We start from the raw sequence: 20,520 nt of genomic DNA, 5'->3' as shown, positions 1-20,520 counted from the left end.
ATGAATGAATGAATGAATGAATGAATGAATAAGAAGACGAGGAGAAGCCATCCAAACAGAGGGGGAAAAAACCTGGAAAATTTGGTGGCGCTCAAGAACCAGCACAGACAGAACTGGATCCATGATGCCATCTTTATGTCACCAATGGGTTGCTAACAGCTCAGGCAATCTGGTCCGAACCGGGAGGAATTTAAGTCTTGTACCGTTCCTTTGAATATGTCAACCAAATACAGGTAGCCCTCAACTTAACGACTCAGGTTTCTAATCGGGATGGCTGTTAGGTGAGTGGTTTTTGCTGTGGTTGTTGGGTCAAGCATGCCAGCTTCACCCATTGGCTTTGCTTATGTCCGAAGTCACAAATGGTTATCATGTGACCTTGGGACAGTATGACTGTCACATATGTATACACATACATACATACATACATACATACATACATACATACATACATACATACATACATACGTTCCAGTTGCTGATCCTTGGGTCTGAGGTCATAACTATGAGCACCAGTTGTCACTCATCTTTTTTCCAACAAAGTCCTCACTTCAAACAGTCATTATACAGTGATACCTTGTCTTACAAACTTAATTGGTTCTGGGACGAGGTTCTTAAGGTGAAAAGTTTGTAAGACGAAACAATGTTTCCCATAGAAAAACAATTAAAGCGTGCAAGCCCAAAATTCACGCCTTTTGCCAGCCGAAGCGCCTGTTTTTGCGCTGCTGGGATTCCCCTGAGACTTCCCTTCATGGGAAACCCCACCTCTGGACTTCTTTGTTTTTGCCATGCTGCAGGGGAATCCCAGCAGGGGAATCCTAGCATTGCAAAAACGAGCACTTCGCTGGCAACGGAAGTCCAGAGGTGGGGGTTTCCCAGTCAAGGGAGCATCAGTGAAATCGCAGCATCGCAAAAACACTGAAGTCCTCGAAACCCCACCTCCGGACCTCTGTGTTTTTGCGATGCTGCAATTTCACTGAGGCGCCCCTCGCTGGGAAACCCCACCTCTGGACTTCCGTTGCCAGCGAAGCACCCGTTTTTGCACTGCTGGGATTCCCCTGCAGCATCACAAAAACACAGAAGTCCAGACGTGGGGTTTCCCATGGAGGGGAGCCTCAGGGAAATCCCAGCAGTGCAAAAACGAGTGCTTCACTGGCAACGGAAGTCCAGAGGTGGGGCATCCCAGCGGCAGTGGTGGGTTTGTAAGGTGAAAATAGTTTGTAAGAAGATGCAAAAAAATCTTAAACCCCGGGTTTGTATCTCGAAAAGTTTGTATGACGAGGGGTTTGTAAGACGAGATATCACTGTATTGTTGTAAGCCACCCTTTGCCCCACAGGATTGGGTGGCATAGAAGTCAGATAGATGGAGAGAGAGAGAGAGAGAGAGAGAGAGAGAGAGAGAGAGAGAGAGAGAGAGAGAGAGAGAGAGAGAGAGAGAGAGAATTGATTTCACAAGGGCTTATAAAATGGCAATATTTTCTACCGGGACTATTGTGTGTTTTGACGGCATCTCCAGGATGAGATTGAGCTATTGAGGAAGGACATTTGAGTCTTGAAACCCTCATTGGGGACCTTTTTGGCCTCCATATCTTTTGCCCCTCACAAATGTGGACCCTGTATTTACGTTTCTCCTCCCTCCTCCTCCCTTCCTATGCATTCTCTACCCCTCCCCCTCAAGATCTTGAGCATTTCCTTTCACCGGCGCTTCCTCTAATGAAGAAGCTTTTGGCTCGAGTTATATTTGAACTTGACAGTGTATAAGACGAGCAAAAAGCTTGTTGGTTGGAGGAGATTTCCCCATTTAAAAACACCAAGGTAGGTGTTGTGGTTGGTTTGCATCCGGCTCCTTTGATCACAGGCGTTGAGGAGAATGAACCAGGTCCATCTGGGTATCATAGGCCAGTGTGCTTACCAGAGGAACCAGAAAGTGAAAGTGAGGGAGAGTTAGAACCTGGGGAACATCCAGAGACTGCAAAACCCTCAGCTGTGATAATATTTGAGTCAGATAAGGAGGGGGATATTGTGGACTCTATATTAGATGCTAGAGTAAGAAGAATGCCTGGTAGACAAGAATATCTCTGGCAACGTAGATCTAGGCATTGAATACGTCTATGCACAGCTTGTCATCACTGATAGTATAAAAGGGAGGATGATGGGAAACCCCAGTGCAGAAGTTCAAAATTCCTATATATATAGAGAGAGAACTAGCAGCCTTAAAGTTTCTCTCTTCAATCCTTCTGCAATCCTGAAATCCTGGTTTTTGAAGGCATCTGTGAGTATCTGTCAATGCTAAAAACTATTGACTTGAATTTATCACATTATATTGGATGCTCCTTATTAACTGTCCTGATAACGCTGGACTTTTGGCAGCGGGACTGACATTCCTATGATTTCATTGCTATTTCCAGCAGTTTCTTTGTAAATAGACAAATACATTTGTAAATAGACAAATATACATAGTGACTTTGCTTTCGAGACTTCATTGGGGATTAATTGCTGATAATTAACAGGGCCGGGCAGAACAGTAGGTAGATAGGGATGGTTTTGCTGGGGGACGCCATCTTGCGGTTTCCACTTTACTTACGAATCTACTGCAGAGCACGAGATGATCGGTTGGGAGCCAGCTGGCTACTTGCGGTGTTCTTCAGAAAAGAATGGGAGATTCAGTTTCCTCATCAGCTATGGGAAAGAGAAGGCCTCTTACAAGGGTAACCTTCTCTCGGTTGTCCTCGTGTGCCAGGAAGAAGCTGGCCCAGCGGCTGCAGGAAGCTGAAGAGGCGGTGGAGGCAGTGAATGCCAAGTGTTCCTCGCTGGAGAAGACCAAACACCGCCTGCAGAACGAGATCGAAGACCTCATGGTGGACGTGGAGCGTTCGAATGCAGCCGCAGCGGCCCTGGACAAGAAGCAAAGGAACTTTGACAAGGTGAGGTTTGCGGAGACCATCTCTCTCGGGTCCAAGAGTGGGTGCCACTTGCCTTCGCAACTAGTTTGCATCCCGCGCGTCCAGGGGCAGATTCCACTTATGGCCGCTACCTGTGTACCTCCGAGACCCTAGCATGCACCTGTTTGTGTGTGCTCCCTGTCAGCCATTGGAATGCTCAAATTCAGAGGGGGAAGGTAAAATGGAACCTGTCAATTTACCTGATTTAGATGAAGAGTATTTTAGCGAGGGAGAAGTTGAAATGGGAGAAGAGCTTTCAAGTGAAAGCTTGCAGACAGAAGTGTCTTCAGACAGCTCCAGCTGTCAGGATTTGAGATGGATAGATCCAAAATTCAGAAGGCAGCAGGAAAGGTCAGAAGAAGTTACTGGGAAGAGATTTTAAGGTGCAGTTTAGAGCGTAGTAAATTAATTAATTAATTACATCACCTCCGGAGTTGGACAGAAACAGTAGTGGCTTGTGTCAATCTCACATCCAGCCAACATACATCCTGCCTGAAAAAGCTCCAGAATGCGTAGTCTTTATTACGTGAGTTATTGCATTTTTATTGCCTTTCTAATCAGCCGAACCCGGCCAGATAATTAAAGTATGCCTCCTAGAAGCCAGTGAAGCAATTATAGAGATAAATGATCTAGTTTATCACAGGAAAAACCGAAAGTAATTCTGCTACATCACAGAATTCTATTGTACTGGATGAAGTGTTAGCAAAAACTTCAGAAGAAAAGGATTTAGGGGTAGTGATTTCTGACAGTCTCAAAATGGGTGGACAGTGCAGTCAGGCGGTAGGGAAAGCAAGTAGGATGCTTGGCTGCATAGCTAGAGGTATAACAAGCAGGAAGAGGGAGATTATGATCCCACTATACAGAGTGCTGGTGAGACCACATTTGGAATACTGTGTTTAGTTCTGGAGACCTCACCTACAAAGAGATATTGATAAAATTGAGCGGGTCCAAAGACGGGCTACAAGAATGGTGGAAGGTCTTAAGCATAAAACGTATCAGGAAAGACTTCATGAACTCAATCTGTAGAGTCTGGAGGACAGAAGGAAAAGGGGGGACATGATCGGAACATTTAAATATTTTAAAGGGTTAAATAAGGTCCCTTATTAGGGAAGTGTTTTTAATAGGAAAGTGAACACAAGAACAAGGGGACACAATCTGAAGTTAGTTGGGGGAAAGATCAAAAGCAACATGAGAAAATATTATTTTACTGAAAGAGTAGTAGATCCTTGGAACAAACTTCCAGCAGACATTGTAGATAAATCCACAGTAACTGAATTTAAACATGCCTGGGATAAACATAGATCCATTCTAAGATAAAATACAGAAAATAGTATAAGGGCAGACTAGATGGACCATGAGGTCTTTTTCTGCCGTCAGACTTCTATCTTTCTATGTTTCTAAGTGGAAGAAATAAATAGAAGTGTTACTGTTTGAACATTAAGTGTCCGAGAAGCAAATTATTCAACTATCATCTGACTATCCTGAATCAGAACAGTAACCACATGCTTATTTGCATGCGCAGGAAGTAAAATCTCGTGAGGGGACATGCGCATGAGCAAAATTTTGACCTTTTTTTTTTTGCTTCCCCACATGCGCAGAAGCAAAAAGTCACCGAAATCTCACTCGCACATGCATTTCCTTGTACAATTTTGCTTCCTGCACATGTGCAGGAGCAAAATCTCATGGAGGCATGCATGTGCTAGCACCAGGGATGCAGAGCTCTTGCGCATCTCCATTTTCTCTACCGGAGCTACACCATGGCCTGTACTGGTAGGAACCCAATACTGCGCGCATCCTCTCGTGCTATTTCGCTTCCGCATATGCTCAGTAGCAGGATTCAGCCCGAAACACAGCCGAGGAGATGATCAGCTGTGCTTCGGGCAAAGAAATAAAGGTCAGTATTAACCCGGAGGCAGGTGGGAGAACCCTTTTCCAAGCAACGGAAGAAGAGAAGACATCCAAATAGGGGGGAAATTCCTAAAAATTAAAAAAAAAAGATGGCGACACCTACGGACCGCGTTGACTGTGACATCACCAGTGAGTCGCTACTGTTTTGGGTGACAGAATCCACTTCCCCCCTGGTCCAATGGGGGATACTGCTCCAGTTCAGTTGGAGGCATCCACTTGCCTGCGTGACAAGGGCTTGGTACTTCCTTCTGGCTCCCCCAATGACTTTAGTTGTAGAAAGCCAGCAGGAAGTTTATTTTTATTTATTTTTATTTAATTGGATTTGTATGCCGCCCCTCTCCGAGGACTCGGGGCGGCTAACAACAGTGATAAAAACAGCATGTAGAAATCCAATACTAAAACAGCTAAAAACCCTTGTTATAAAACCAATCATACATACAAACATACCATGCATAAATTGTAGAAGCTTAGGGGGAAAGAATATCTCAGTCCCCCCATGCCTGACGGCAGAGGTGGGTTTTGAGGAGCTTACAAAAAACATAGATCCGGGGTGGCGCAGCAGGTAGAGTGCTGTACTGCAGGCCACTGAAGCTGACTGTAGATCTGAAGGTCAGCGGTTCAAATCTCATCACCCGCTCAAGGTTGATTCGGCTTTCCCCACCTTCCGAGGTGGGTAAAATGAGGACCCGGATTGTGGGGGCAATAGGCTGGCTCTGTTAAAAAGTGATATCGCTAACATGGTGTAAGCTGCCCTGAATCTAAGGAGAAGGGCGGCATAAAAATTGAATGAATGAATGAATGAATAAATAAATAAATAAATAAGTAAATAAATAAATAAATAAATAAATAAATAAATACGACAGGCAAGGAGGGTGGGGGCTATTCTAATCTCTAGGGGGAGTTGGTTCCAGAGGGCCGGGGCCACCACAGAGAAGGCTCTTCCCCTGGGTCCCGCCGAACGACATTGTTTAGTTGACGGGACCCGGAGAAGGCCAACTCCTTGCTTAAGGGCTGTGGGATTCAGTTTAACAATGGCAACCGCCAGGACTTTAGGGATTGCTGTCACTAAGCAATGCCGTCACTCTTTAGGCTACGTCGTTGATCAACAGAAATTACTGTGGTACGTTGAGGACTATCTTGTATGGTGGTGGGCAGAAAGAGAGGAAAGGAAAGAGGAGAAGAAGGAGGAGGTGGAAATGAGGAGAAAGAGGAGGGGAAGTTGAAGGGGAGGAGGAAGAGGAGGAGGGAAGGAGAAAGGGAAGAAGTGGATGAAAGGAGGAGGAAGAGAAGAAGAAGGAAAAGAGAACAAGGAGAAGAAATGGTACCTGAGATGGAGAGGAGAAGGTGGGGAAAGAGAAAGGGAGAAAGAGAGAAGGACGAAAGGAGAAAGGAGATGGAGGAGAAGGAAGAAAGGGGGAAGGAGAAAGAAAGAAGATAAAAGAAAAAAAAAAGAAAGAAGCTCTTTTGCCTTCCTCACCCCTCCTGCCCCCCCCTTAGGTCCTCGCCGAATGGAAACAGAAGAACGAAGAATCTCAGGCAGAGCTGGAGGCCTCCCAGAAAGAGTCCCGTTCCCTCAGCACGGAGCTCTTCAAGCTGAAGAACGCCTACGAGGAGTCCTTGGAACTCCTGGAGACCTTAAGAAGAGAAAACAAGAACTTGCAAGGTGGGTTTGCAAGGGGAGGGAGGAGAGGGGGAGGGCAGAGGCGACTCCTACAAAGTCCCCTTGCTTGCTGGCGCCAGATGTTGAGGACGTCGGCGCTACTGGTGTGGTCCCGGAGATGGGCGCGCAGGCATCTGGTGCATGGACACATGCCCCCGCCATTTAAGAGTCAGCTTCTGTGCATGCGCGGAAGCCAAATCTCATAGTATATTTGTGTGCATTTGTGTGTATGTTTGCTTAGTAAATGGGGTTTTTAAAATATTTTAAACTATAATTTAGATTTGTCATGAATTGTTGTATTCTGTTGTGAGCCGCCCCGAGTCTGCGGAGAGGGGTGGCATACAAATGTAATAAACAAACAAACAAACAAACAAATAAATAAATAAATAAATAAATAAATAAATAAATAAATAGGAGGTATGCACGCACGAGTGAGGTTTTGGCAAATTTTGCCGGTTTTTTGCTTCTGCACATGTGAGATTTTGGTGATTTTTGCCGATATTTTTGATTCTGCCCATGCGCGGAAGCAATAAATCGGCGAAAATCACCAAAATCTCACTCATGTGAGCGTCCTCATCCAAGATTTGGCTTCAGACGCATGAGCAGAAGCCAAATTGCATGTAGGATCATGCGTGCACCCGCCAGGGGCGCTCAGCAGCGCACACATCCCGGAATTTACTACCACTCTATAGAGTGGCCCACCGCCAGAAGCAACCTATTACTGATTTATTTTATTTATTTATTTTGTCCAATACACAATAATACACAATGAGGGTTATAGAGGATATAGTAGAGAAGAAATACAAGATATAGGAGAGACTATAGGACAGGGGACGGAAGGCACTCCAGTGCACTTGTACTCGCCCCTTACTGACCTCTTAGGAATCTGGAGAGGTCAGCCATGGATAGTCTAAGGTTAGGTTAGGTTAGGTTTATTGGATTTATATGCCGCCCCTCTCCGCAAACTCGGGGCGGCTCACAACAATAATAAAAAACAGTACAGTACACAATACCAAATCCAATGCCCACCCATCCAGTTCCAATTGAAATTGATAAGGGAGAAATGTTGGGGGTTTGGGGATGATACTACAGAGTCCGGTAATGAGTTCCATGCTTCAACAACCCGATTGCTAAAGTCATATTTTTTACAGTCAAGTTTGGAGCGGTTAATATTAAGCTTGAATCTGCAAAGCCAAAAGACTCCTGAAACGCCTGAAAACACCGAGGCACTTGGGGCGGTGGCCAGTGTTCCCTCTAATTTTTTTGGGGGGTGGGCGGAAAAGTATAGTGTCTGAGCGGCAGTTCCTTCGGGACTGGGTGGCACAGGAATAATAAATAAATAAATAAAATAAGTAAATAAATAAACAAACAGACAAATAAACAAATAAAAAACCCACCCTGTTTTGCCTCAGAGAATTTCAAAATAAAATACTGTACTGTGTGTCTATAACAGTGAGCTCATAATAGGGCAACTCTATCAATATCAAAATGCCACTTAAATAGTTGAGCTAGTTTCAAACTAGATTTTGATTTTCTTTCTCTCTTCCTTACTCCCATTCTTTTTCTTTCTCTTTTCCTTCCTCTCTTTTTTCTATCTGTTTCTCTCTCTTCCTCTCTTCCTCTCTCTCTCCTTCCCTCTCCCTCTTTCCCTCTCGGCTTCTGGGCAGGTTTGGAAAACTCTGAGTTGATGATGATTTTTAAGTGAGCGATTGCTCACTGCTCAGCTTAGAGGGAACTATGGCGGTGGCCAGTGGGAGTGGCTGCTGTCTTGGGGGGAGCGCCCAGCAGAAGCTTTAAGAACGTGGAGCTACGAAGGGGCGATGGAGATAGAGATGTTATCAAGTGGGACTGAGGACTACTGGAGATTGCCCAGGGCACCTGATGGAAACTGGAGCCCCCAGAGAGGAAGAACTTGGGACATTCTCAATCGAGGCAAAGAGACAGAATTTTTACAGTACTGGTCACCGATCTTGACCAGTCCTAGAAAAACCAAACTGTATTTAGACCCTGTGTCCCAGATACTGATATCCGAGGCTTTCAGAACTTTTACAACTTTGAGAACTAATCAGCCAAACCAACTTGGAGTCTGGTGCCCTCTTGCTGCTATCTTTTGCCCTTTATTTTTGCTGCTTCCCTTTTTTAAGAACTATTAGCAAATTACTTCTATACTATTCCTGTCTATGTGTTATATGTTTTTATATTTACTGTTTTTTAATTAACTGATTTTAAGGGATGAATTATTGATGCTATTAGTGTTTTTAAGTAATCTATTTTTTTAAAATTAATTATTAGGATTTTTAGCAATGGATTTTTATGGGAATGAAATTAATGGGGGTGGGTTGGAGGGGGATAGTGAATGGAATGGGTTTGGTGGGTGGGATTACAGTATGTATGAATTGAATGGTTATGATTTAAATGATACCCTTGGCAAACCTGACGCTGGAGAGGCAGGAGGGGAGGGGGCACCTATCTCTGGGGTGGCGGAGGATCAAAATATTCCGGTCTTGCTGGGGAGAGGCAGATATGGTGGGAGCCTTGGAGCTAGCCGTTCCAGGGGAAGGAGAGATCGCTGCTTAGTAGCGATCCCTTCTTCCGGCTCCTTGAGCTCAACCCAAGATACTGGTGACGAGTGTAATTCTGGCCTTGGGCTCAAGTTGCTGCTGCTCAATGCCAGGTCGGTGGTAAATAAAGCTCTCCTCATCCGGGATTTGATCCTGGATGAGGAGGCCGACCTGGCTTGTGTGACCGAAACCTGGCTGGGCCCGGAGGGGGGAGTTCCTCTCTCGGAAATCTGTCCAGGTGGGTTTCGGGTATGGCACCAACCTCGACCCCAGGGAAGGGGAGGAGGAGTGGCTATTATAGCCAGGGAGAGTCTTTGCCTGCGTAGGCTCATTGCTCCAGAGGTTGCGGGTTGCGAGTCCCTTCTGGTGAAGTTGGATTGTTACTGGTTTGATGGCTCAGTTGCTGAGCCATCAAACCACACCCAGCCACCAGTATTTATAGAAGGAAGGCAGCTCAGGTCTCGCAGTGTTCGCCTGAGAACAAGGACAGAAACACCAGCCTGAAGATGATGAGTGAGACCTCGTCGAAACGTCGCCAGAAATTTCCAAATCCTACACGGGAAGAAACCCGAATATACCAAGACCGTCATATATACGGGAAGAAACCCGAATATACCAAGACCGTCATATATATATATATATATATATATATATATATATATATATATATATATATATATGACGGTCTTGGTATATTCGGGTTTCTTCCCGTATATATGACGGTCTTGGTATATTCGGGTTTCTTCCCGTGTAGGATATATATATATATATATATATATATATATGTATATATATATATATATATACACACACATACACACACACACACACACACACACACACACACATGCCCACTAAAACCCTCATTGTGTATTGGACAAAATAAATAAATTTAAAAAAAAAATATTTTCACAGAGGAGATTTCGGATCTGACCGAACAGCTGAGCCAAGGCGCCAAAAGTATGCACGAGCTGGAAAAAGTGAGGAAGCAGCTGGAGTCCGAGAAAGTGGACTTACAGGCCGCGCTGGAAGAGGCGGAGGTGAGGATTCCTGCTTACCTTCCCCAAATCGCCTAGGTTTTCCCCCTAGCTTATGTCTCTCCTGTTTCACTATAAACAGGGAAGAGCCGCACTTACTTTCCCCTACTGGATCGATCCCGGAGTATTGAATCGCCATAGATTCAATAATAGTCAAAGAGCATCAGAGGATGAAAAAAGCCAAAGGCCTTAATTTATTAGTGAAGAGACCATGAAGCCTAAAGAACCAAAAGAACCAAAGGAATCAACTTATCCTAACTTATTCTAACTAATCCTAAAACGTATACGTATGCTAACTTCTTAATCCTAACTGTACGCTAACTTATTTCACACAGCACTGTTTATAATAATCTGTTTTCTGTTCTGCCGGGCTCTCTGGTAGGAATCTCCCGAAAATTCAAGGGTACAAATTTCAGACACACGCACACTTGAAAGTTCAAAAACAATGTTCTTTATCACAAAAATTCCAAAGGAACAAAGCACCCTTTTTGTATTGCAAAGAGCACTTGTCCCAAAACAACCTGGTAGTCTGTACAATCCCCTTAATCAGCCCTTAAGTACTTAACTAACAGCTGTGAAGGAACGTCACAGCCCTCCTTCTTCCCCGAAGTAAGACACACACATTTTGTTCTGCTTTATTATTTATTTATTATTTATTTATTATTTGGATTTGTATGCCGCCCCTCTCCGAAGACTCAGGGCGGCTCACAACAAGTGAAAAAACAATCCAATACATAATCCAATTAATTAAAATATTAAAAGTTTTAAAAACCCCTATACTAACATACACACACACAAGCATACCATGCATAAATTCAGCGGGCCCAGGGGGAGATGTTCAGTTTCCCCATGCCTGACGGCAAAGGTGGGTTTTGAGAAGTTTACGGAAGGCAGGAAGAGTAGGGGCAGTTCTGATCTCCGGGGGGAGTTGGTTCCAGAGAGTCGGTGCCGCCACAGAGAAGGCTCTCCCCCTGGGGCCCGCCAACCGACATTGTTTAGTTGACGGGACCCGGAGGAGGCCCACTCTGTGGGACCTAATCGGTCGCTGGGATTCGTGCGGCAGAAGGCGGTCTCGGAGATATTCTGGTCCGATGCCATGAAGGGCTTTAAAGGTCATAACCAACACTTTGAATTGTGACCGGAAACTGATCGGCAGCCAATGCAGACTGCGGAGTGATGGTGAAACATGGGCATACCTGGGTAAGCCCATGACTGCTCTCGCAGCTGCATTCTGCACGATCTGAAGTTTCCAAACACTTTTCAAAGGTAGCCCCATGTAGAGAGCATTACAGTAGTCGAACCTCGAGGTGATGAGGGCTTTGGTTTCAAAGTCGTGAAAAATCAACAAACAAAGTCCGGAAACAGCAAGGCACGGTCCTCAAGAACAACAGATAATCTTCCACAATGGCCAAGCCAGCACGCTGCTATTTATATCAGCAGCTCTAAATACTGGAGCCCCACCCAAACACAAGTGGCCTCTCTTATCTCCTGTAATATTTCCTCAATTGGTCTCTTCTATGCATAATTCTGTGCATGCGTGGGTCTAACACTTCCACATCCGAATCGACCAAAGATAATGGAGATTGGCTTCCTGGGCTGTGTGCCAAGCCCAGGACATTTTTGTCACCCCCACCTTCTTCTTTGTCCTAGAAAACTGCACTACCTGACTCTGTTGGCAATAAAACAGGCCTATGACATGTTGATGTTTTCCCTGCATCCACCTCCACATTCCTTGGGGCAGGAGCTGGGCCAGAGCCAACCACAACAGTTTTCTATGACCTAATGCAGCTAATACACATGCTCAGTTCTAAATGATACTGTAATTCATGAGCCTGCCAACATCATAGATAAGGCTGCAGGCATAGCATACATGTTTACAGAAAGCTTGTGAGAAGCTAGATAAAAGAAGGTGCTTATTGGTGCCAGCCAGTACTCCCATAACTTTCTCATGATCTCATTCAAAGCTGTCCGTTTCTGAGAACATGAACTTTCCCAGAACCTTCCAGGCCTACCCAGAAGTCCGCAATTACAAAGCCTGAATGAAATAAATGCTAATTTATACTAACAGCATAATGTGAACTTTAAATACTCCATGCACGGTTTTCCATCACATCTGGGCATGCCGCCCCGAGTCTGCGGAGAGAGGCGGCATACAAATCTAAATAATAAATAAATAAATGCCCAACCATATGACTTTGACCTGCGCAAGGAATACTACACTAGAGGCTGCACCCCTGCAAAACAGGAAATGGAACAGGAAATGCTTAATTAGTGCTTGTGGAACAGGAAATGCTTAATTAAAGGAATCTTAGTTCTAAGCTGGTTCTATCCTTGAGAACTAATCTAAAACTGAGAAAGCTCCAGGTCTCAATCCTATTCTTCTCTTTCCTCCTTTCCCATTTTACCCATAATTCTTTGCTGGTCTGTTGAGCGTAATAAAGATTGATGGATGGATGCATTCTCATAATTCTTTGACTCTTCAGGCCTCTCTGGAACACGAGGAAGGCAAAATCCTCCGAGCTCAGCTGGAATTCAACCAGATCAAGGCCGAAATTGAGCGCAAGTTGACCGAAAAGGACGAGGAGATGGAGCAGGCCAAGCGGAATCACCTGAGGACGGTGGACTCGCTCCAAGCTTCCCTGGATGCCGAGACCCGCAGCCGCAATGAGGCCCTGAGAATCAAGAAGAAGATGGAGGGAGACCTCAACGACATGGAGATCCAGCTCAGCCAAGCGAATCGGGTGGCCGCCGAAGTTCAGAAGCACCTCAAGATCGCTCATGCCCACCTCAAGGTAAGGAGATACAGAGACCTTCGGATCTTCCTCACTCGCCCCTAGTTTTCCAGGTCAAAAGGTTGGCTTCAGGCTGCGTGTTTTTGATGGCCCAGGACAACCAGATTCAACTAGATGATGCCCTTCGAGCCAACGAGGACCTGAAGGAGAACATTGCCATCGTGGAAAGGCGGAATACGTTGCTGCAGGCTGAGCTGGAAGAGCTACGGAGCGTCTTGGAGCAGACGGAACGTGGCCGGAAACTGGCGGAACAGGAGCTGACGGAGGCCAGTGAAAGAGTCCAGCTCCTCCATTCTCAGGTGAGGAGAAACCAGTGGATCCTTCTCTCGTTTCTTTGAATCTGGTTCGCTAAAGAACCACAGAGGGACCCTTGGAGAAGCTATCCAGAGCCTGCTCAGATAACTACAGAGGCTGAAGGGTGCATGTTTTAGGAAAAAGACGCACGTCAGCTGTGTTTCTCAAACTTGGCAATTTTAAGATGAATGGACTTCAGCTTCCAGAATTCCAAAAATAGGTTCTGGATGGAGATTGAGGGAATAACGTAGATTCTGAATGAAGGTTGAGGGAATAAAATAGACTCTGGATATAGTTTCTCAGGAATAAAATAAGTTCTGTATATATGTTCTAGGGATAAAATAAGTTCTGGATGTAGGTTAGGGAATAAAATAGGATTTGGATGTAAGTTCTGAGGGAATAAAGGAGGTTCTGGATGAAGGTTGAGGGAATCAAATAGGTTCTGGGTATAGATTCTGGGAGAATCAAGTAGGTTCTGGATGTAGGTTCTGAGGGAATCGGGCAGGTTCTGAGTGTAGTTTATGAGGACATAAATAGGTTTGGATGTAGCGTCTGAGGGAATCATGTAGGTTCTGGATGTAGGTGGTAATAAAATAGGTTCTGAATGTATGTTCTGAGGGAATTGAGTAGGTTCTGGATTTAGGTTCTGAGGGAATCAAGTAGATTCTAGATGTAGGTTCTGAGGACATAAAATAGGTTTGGATGTAGCTTCTGAGGGAATCAAGTAGGTTCTGGATGAAGGTTCTGAGGGGATAAATGATTCTGGATAAAGGTGCTGAGCGGATGAAGTAGATTTTGGATCTAGGTTCTGAGGGAATAAAATAGGTTCTGGATCTAGGTACTGAGGGGATAAAAGATTCTGGATGAGGGAATAAGGTAGATTCTGGATGTAGGTGCTGAGCGGACGAAGTAGATTTTGGATCTAGGTTCTGAGGGAATAAAATAGGTTCTGGATGAAGGTTCTGGGGGGATAAAAGATTCTGGATGAAGGTTGAGGGAATAAAGTAGCTTCTGGATGTAGCTTCTGAGGAAATAAAATAGATTTCGGATGGTTTCAAACCATCTTTGACCTTCATAGTTCCCATGGTACATGAAGACACCAAGCAGTTTGGACTTATCAGTTGATCTTCTTTCGTTTCTCCTGTTGTGGCTTGACTCACTGTTTTGATTGCCTCTTTTTTTCCAGAACACCAGCCTCATCAATCAGAAAAAGAAGATGGAGGTGGACCTGACGCAGCTCCAATCAGAAGTGGAAGAAGCTGTGCAGGAGTGCAGAAACGCAGAGGAGAAGGCCAAGAAAGCCATCACAGATGTGCGTGAGAGTGGGATCCTAGGCAGAGGTTGACCGTCAATGGTTCATCAGGACCATTTAGATCAGTGATGGGGCTGCCAAAATTTTTGCTACAAATTTTGTGGGTGTGGCTTGTTGATCATATGAGCAGGTGGGAGTGCTTTGACAATCATGTGACCGGGGATGACATTAAAGGTCATGTGACTGGGTGGGAGTGGCTTACCGACCAAGATAAGTTTTCAAATAGGTGCTTGGACACTTTTTCAGTTAAGTCACATTATTTGAATAGCCACAAAAAGGACAAATGATAGACAGCATTATTTGTTGAGGAGCACAGGAACATTTTAAGGTTTTATACTGAACCCACAAGGTTCAATGTGATAACAGATTAGGCAAGCAGCTTGATTTTCTTTAATTGCTACAAAAATTCAGTTCTAGATAATGATTACAATGATCAAAGCGTTTATGGTAAAAACATACTATTTAATTACTTCTTATTTTATTGTTTTAAATAGAATTTATTAATTTCCAGTCTTTTTTTAATAAAAACAATAATATAATACAGTAAGTGCTTCTGCATTATTAAATCATTGCATCTTCTTCTTTTGAGCTTCATCACATTTTATATATTTGAACGTACTATACTAATATTATGTTGTTACAATAGCTAAGATATTTATACATTTCTATATACATATTTACATGTTATGCTTCTATTTTAGCTCTTTCTTTTCATTTTGGTTTTTCCATGCTTGATCCGATGGTATTTTTTATTCTAAAAGTAATTAAAGATCATACTATGGTACTAGAGATGGAAGGACAATAAAAAAACAACGATTAAGTGTTCAATAATTAGTGCATAAATGTACTATCCCCACTGCATCCCGCACCCTTGTGGGGGCAGCAACCCATTACTCAACAACAAAGAATACCATGACGATCCATCCAAAGTTAACCTCTTCAACTCTTTCTTTGGCTCTGTCTTCGTTAACAGTAATGGTTCATCCCCCATCTTCAATGTGTATTATGTATTGGGCTAAATAAATAAATAAAAATAAATAAATAAATAAATAAATAAATAAATAAATAGATAGATAGATAGATAGATAGATAGATAAATAAATAAATAAATAAATAAATAAATAAATAAATAAATAAATAAGATTCTTTCTCCCTAAATCAAGGGGTGTCCAGTTTTTGAGACTTGCGGGCTTTAGCTTCCAAAACTTCCATGCCTGGCTGGGGAATTCTGGGAGTTGAAGTCCACCAGTCTTAAAAGGAGACACATTTCCAGGTCCTCCTTGGCTTTGGTCCACCAGGAGGATCAAAAGAGGATCCTTAATGTTGACATGAATAATTAGCCCATTGAGTTTAGGACAAATTTCCCAATTCACACAATGAATGATGTCTTTCTCTCTCTCTCTCTCTCTCTCTCTCTCTCGTCCTCTTGAACGGGGCAGGCGGCCATGATGGCGGAAGAGCTGAAGAAGGAGCAGGACACCTGTGCCCACCTGGAGAGGATGAAGAAGAACATGGAGCAGACCATCAAGGACCTCCAGCTGCGCCTGGACGAGGCGGAGCAGCTGGCCCTCAAGGGCGGCAAGAAGCAGCTCCAGAAGCTGGAGGCCCGAGTGCGAGAGCTGGAGAACGAGCTGGAAGCGGAGCAGAAACGCACCGTGGAGAACGTCAAAGGGATGCGCAAGTGCGAGAGGCGCATCAAGGAGCTCACCTACCAGGTGGGGAGGAGCTCACGAAGCACCAAGGAGCCCGGAGTCCGCCTCTTCCACTTCCTGACCCTCTCTTCCACCTCCCCTCCTCCTCTACTCCACACAGCCCACTCCCTTCGAGCACTGAAGATGTTACATTGTTGGGTTGTGAAACAGCTGCAAGAAAACAAGCAAGCTCAGGAAGGATCAAAGATTTTATTTATTTTATTTATTTATTATTGATTATTGATTGATTTTTTTCCAATACACAGTGAGGGTTTTAGTGGGTATACACATAGTAAAATACATGACGAAGGTTATAGAGGAGATACTCATAGTGAAATATATCTAAGAAAGAATAGAAGATATAGGAGTAAAATATATCAGTGAAAGAATAGAAGAGTGTTTCCCCCTGTTGATGCAGCTTAAGATTGTGTTGGCTTCTTTGGCCGCTGCTGCACATTGCTGGCTCATGTCCTTTTAGAACTGATGATGTTCCCTAGTTGGGTCATGAAACATCTCCAACAAATAAGCTCAGAGAAAGCCAAGGATCCCACAGTCCTTCTCCTCCTCTTCCTTCCCTCCTGTCCTCCTTTCTACCTCCTTCTCCACCACCATCTTTTGCTCTTCCTCCTCCTCTACTCCACAAACTCCACTGCCTTCTAGCATTGATGATGTTACCTAGTTGGGTTAGGAAACAACTACAAGGAAACAATCAAGCTCAGAGAGCACCAAGGACCTCGTATTTCCTCCTCCTCCTTCCAACTTCTTTTTCCTCCTCTGCCCCCTTCTTTTCCTCCACGCTACAAACCCCACTCCCTTCAAGCACCTAGTGATGCTACATAGTTGGGTCACGAAACGCCTGTAAGAAAACCATCAAGCACTGCAAAGGAGCACCAAGGAGGGCACATTTATCCTCTCCCTCGCCCTCCTCCTCCTCCTCCACTCCCTAAACCCTCCTCCCTTCTAGCCCTGACGATGATACCTAGCTGGGTCGCGAGAGGTCTGCAAAAAAAGAAAACCCCACAAAACTCTATCCCCCCACCCTTTTTTTTTGCAAATCGATTCCAGCTAGATGGCCTTTTGAAACTCCACCATGGATGATATGATTCAGACAACCAACCAAACCACGTATCTTACTGTACAATAACCACGTATTTGCAAATTAAGAATTCACTAATTGCATAAATATACTTAGAGACAGTTCACTTAAATACGTGAGCCAACGGAAATAGTTGACCACTGGTATTTCTTTCTTTTTCTTTCTTTCCTTTTCTTTCCTTTTTTTTCTCTCTCTCTCTCTCTTTTCTTTCTTTTCTCTTTATTATGCATGAATTTAATTTTGGCTTAAGTGATAACTGGATAATTGTAATAAATATATTTAATTGATTTAAAACGTATATATATATGAGCCGAGGTGAGCCGTATATATATGAGCCAGGGTGGCGCAGCAGGTAGAGTGCTGTACTGCAGGCCACTGAAGCTGACTGTAGATCTGAAGGTCAGCGGTTCAAATCTCATCACCGGCTCAAGGTTGACTCAGCCTTCCATCCTTCCAAGGTGGGTAAAATGAGGACCCGGATTGTGGGGGCAATAGCCTAGCTCTGTTAAAAAAGTGCTATTGCTAACATGTTGTAAGCTGCCCTGAGTCTAAGGAGAAGGGCGGAATAAAAATTGAATAAATAAATAAACAAATAAATATAAAAAAAGAACGGTAAACTGAAATGTAAGCCAAAGAATGTCGACCAATGTTAAGCACTTTTGTTAATTTTGTTTATTTTAATTGTTTAAATAAAGACCTTTTTAAAATTTAAAACAAAAACAAACCACGATCTTGAAGAGAAGGAGGTAACGATGGTTCCAACCTCTAAACCCTTTTCTCCATTTTTTTCCCCCTGATCTGCAGACGGAAGAAGATAAGAAGAATTTGCTGAGGCTTCAAGACCTAGTCGACAAATTGCAAATGAAGGTGAAAGCCTACAAGAGGCAAGCTGAGGAAGCGGTGAGTTTCCAAAGCCTGGCAGCTGGTCTTCGACTTGTGACAATCCTGTTTAGCGACCGTTGGAACTCACCACGGCACTGAGAAACAGGGCTTGGGGGGCGTTTTTCAGGATTACGACCATCCCCGTCATCGTGTGATCCAAATTCAGACCCTTGGCAATGAGTTCGTACTTACGACGGTCGCAGTGTCTCCCTTTCGCAACATCCCGACGAGTGAAGTCAAAGGGCGAGGGATCCAAATCCACAACTATGTTGCTGGCTTAACCATAGCGGAGATTTGCTTGACAACAGTGGCAAAAAAGAAGGTTGTAAAATGGGACAGCACTCATTTGAAAACTGCCTTGCTTAGCAACGGGGATTTTGAGGTCCCTTATGGTCGTAAGTCGAGGCTAAGAGGAGGAAAGGCAGAACTAGCAAATGGTTGATAATAGCTCCTCTCTCTCCAGTTTATTTTGGTTTTTTGAATTATTCTCTGCTTATTTCTAATAGGTACATTTAGGAGGGGTAATGAAAGGGAAAGAGATAGAGAAAGGAAGAGAGACTGAGAGAGATGGAATGGACAAATGGATGTTAAATAGGGAAAAGAGAGAGAAAGGGAGAGATAAAGGGAGAGGGGGGAATGGAAAAATGGATGATAGATGGGGAGAGAGGGGGAGAAGGAGACAGAGAGAGGGAGAGAGAGATGGAATGGACAAATGGATGATAGATGAGGAGGGGGGGAGAGAGAAAGAGAGAGAGGGAGAAAGAGAGAAAGGGAGAGAGAGATGGAATGGACAAATGGATGATAGATGGGGAGAGAGGGAGAGAGGGGGGGGAGAGGGAGAAAGGAAGAGAGAGATAGAGAGATAGAAGGGACAAATGGATGATAGATGGGAAGAGAAAAAGAAAGAGAGATAGGAAGGAAAGGAGAGGGAGAGAGAGAGAGAAAGGGAAGGAGGGAGAAGGAAAGAGAAAGAGAGAAAGGAAGGAAGGAAGGGGGAGAGAGAGATGGAATGGACAAATTTATGAGAGTTGGGGGGGGAGAGAGAAGGGGAGAGAAAGAGAGAGTGGGAAAAAGAGAGCAAAAGGGAGAGGAAGAAAGAGAGAGGGATGGAATGGACAAATGGTGGGGAGAGAAAGAAAGAGAGAGGAAGGGAGAGACAGAGAAAGGGAGGGAGAGAGAGAAAGGGAGGGAGGAAGAGATGGAATGGACAAAGGGATGATACACTGGAGGAGAGAGAGGGGGAGAAAGAGAGAGGGAGAAAAGGGGAGAGAGAGGAAGGGAGAGAGAGAGAGAGAGATGGAATGGACAAATGGATGATAGATAAAACAGACAGAGAGTCAGAGATGAGAGATTATAGGTTTTTCTATTTGCCAAAGAGCTTCTCCACTTAGTAAAACTGCTTCGCTGAAGCTCATCTGCTGCTTTATTGATATAGGGTTTTTTTTTCCGATCTACCAAGCCAGCGATTTTCAAAGTCAGCAGGTAGCTGAGGGAGATTTTGTCAATCTTAAAGACTTTTACAAGACTTTAAACGGCTTGGCATGATATCTTTAAGCCCCGGATAACTTTGGGATTGAAACCACAGAGGATTGAGCAAAGGAAACGAGGCGAAAAAATGTTCTTTATTGCAGGCAGTCCTTGATTTGCGACTGTTTGCTTAGTGACTGTTCAAAATGGAACAGAACAGAACAGAATAGAATAGAATAGAATAGAATAGAATAGAACTTGGCAGTCTTCTAGTAGAGCCCCCGTGCTCTGTCAGGAGACCCTATATCATTTCAGGTAAATGGCTGTCCTGTTACTTCTTAAAAACCTCCAGTGATGAAGCAACCACAACTTCTGGTGGCAAGCTGTTCCAGTGGTTAATTGTCCTCACTCTTAGGAAGTTTCTCCTTAATTCCAGGTTACTTTCCTCCTTGATTAGTTTCCATCCATTGTTTCTCGTCCTGCCCTCTGGTGCTTTGGAGAATAATTTCACCCACCTCCAGGTCCTCCAATACTGGGATACTTCTCCCTTAATTCTTCTTTTCTTTAGATTAGCCAGACCCAAATTGCATAACCCTTTTTCGTACATTTTAGTCTCCGGGCCTTTGATTGTCTTCTCCGCACTTTTTCCAAAGTCTCAACAAAGCCTTTTGTAGTGTCATCCTAAGTCACAATGGTGATACAATCAGAACACAGCTGGAAGGGACCTTGGAGGTCATCTAGGCCAACCCCTTGCTCAAGCAGAAGACCCTCTACCATTTCAGAGACAAATTGGTCGTCCAATCTCTTCTTAAAAACTTCCAGTGATGAACCACCCGGATCTGTATCCCAGCAACCGATTAGGTCCCATAGAGTAGGCCTTC

The 20,520-nt window shown here is 44.1% G+C and overlaps 1 protein-coding gene across 1 annotated transcript in view; it reads left to right on the top strand.

The window, feature by feature from the left end:
* Positions 1-20,520, top strand: part of LOC139175781 (myosin-6-like) — a 79,234-nt gene that overhangs the window by 55,990 nt on the left and 2,724 nt on the right. The window contains exons 30-37 of the mRNA XM_070767064.1: positions 2,738-2,921; positions 6,345-6,510; positions 9,984-10,108; positions 12,589-12,897; positions 12,993-13,196; positions 14,378-14,503; positions 15,943-16,218; positions 18,095-18,190. Coding sequence (XP_070623165.1) covers positions 2,738-2,921; positions 6,345-6,510; positions 9,984-10,108; positions 12,589-12,897; positions 12,993-13,196; positions 14,378-14,503; positions 15,943-16,218; positions 18,095-18,190 — 1,486 coding nt within the window. The remainder of the gene's footprint in view (positions 1-2,737; positions 2,922-6,344; positions 6,511-9,983; positions 10,109-12,588; positions 12,898-12,992; positions 13,197-14,377; positions 14,504-15,942; positions 16,219-18,094; positions 18,191-20,520) is intronic.

The sequence above is a fragment of the Erythrolamprus reginae genome, chromosome Z (genome assembly GCF_031021105.1).
Source record: "Erythrolamprus reginae isolate rEryReg1 chromosome Z, rEryReg1.hap1, whole genome shotgun sequence".
NCBI lineage: Eukaryota > Metazoa > Chordata > Lepidosauria > Squamata > Dipsadidae > Erythrolamprus > Erythrolamprus reginae.
This window is presented reverse-complemented; position numbering and strand designations above follow the sequence as displayed.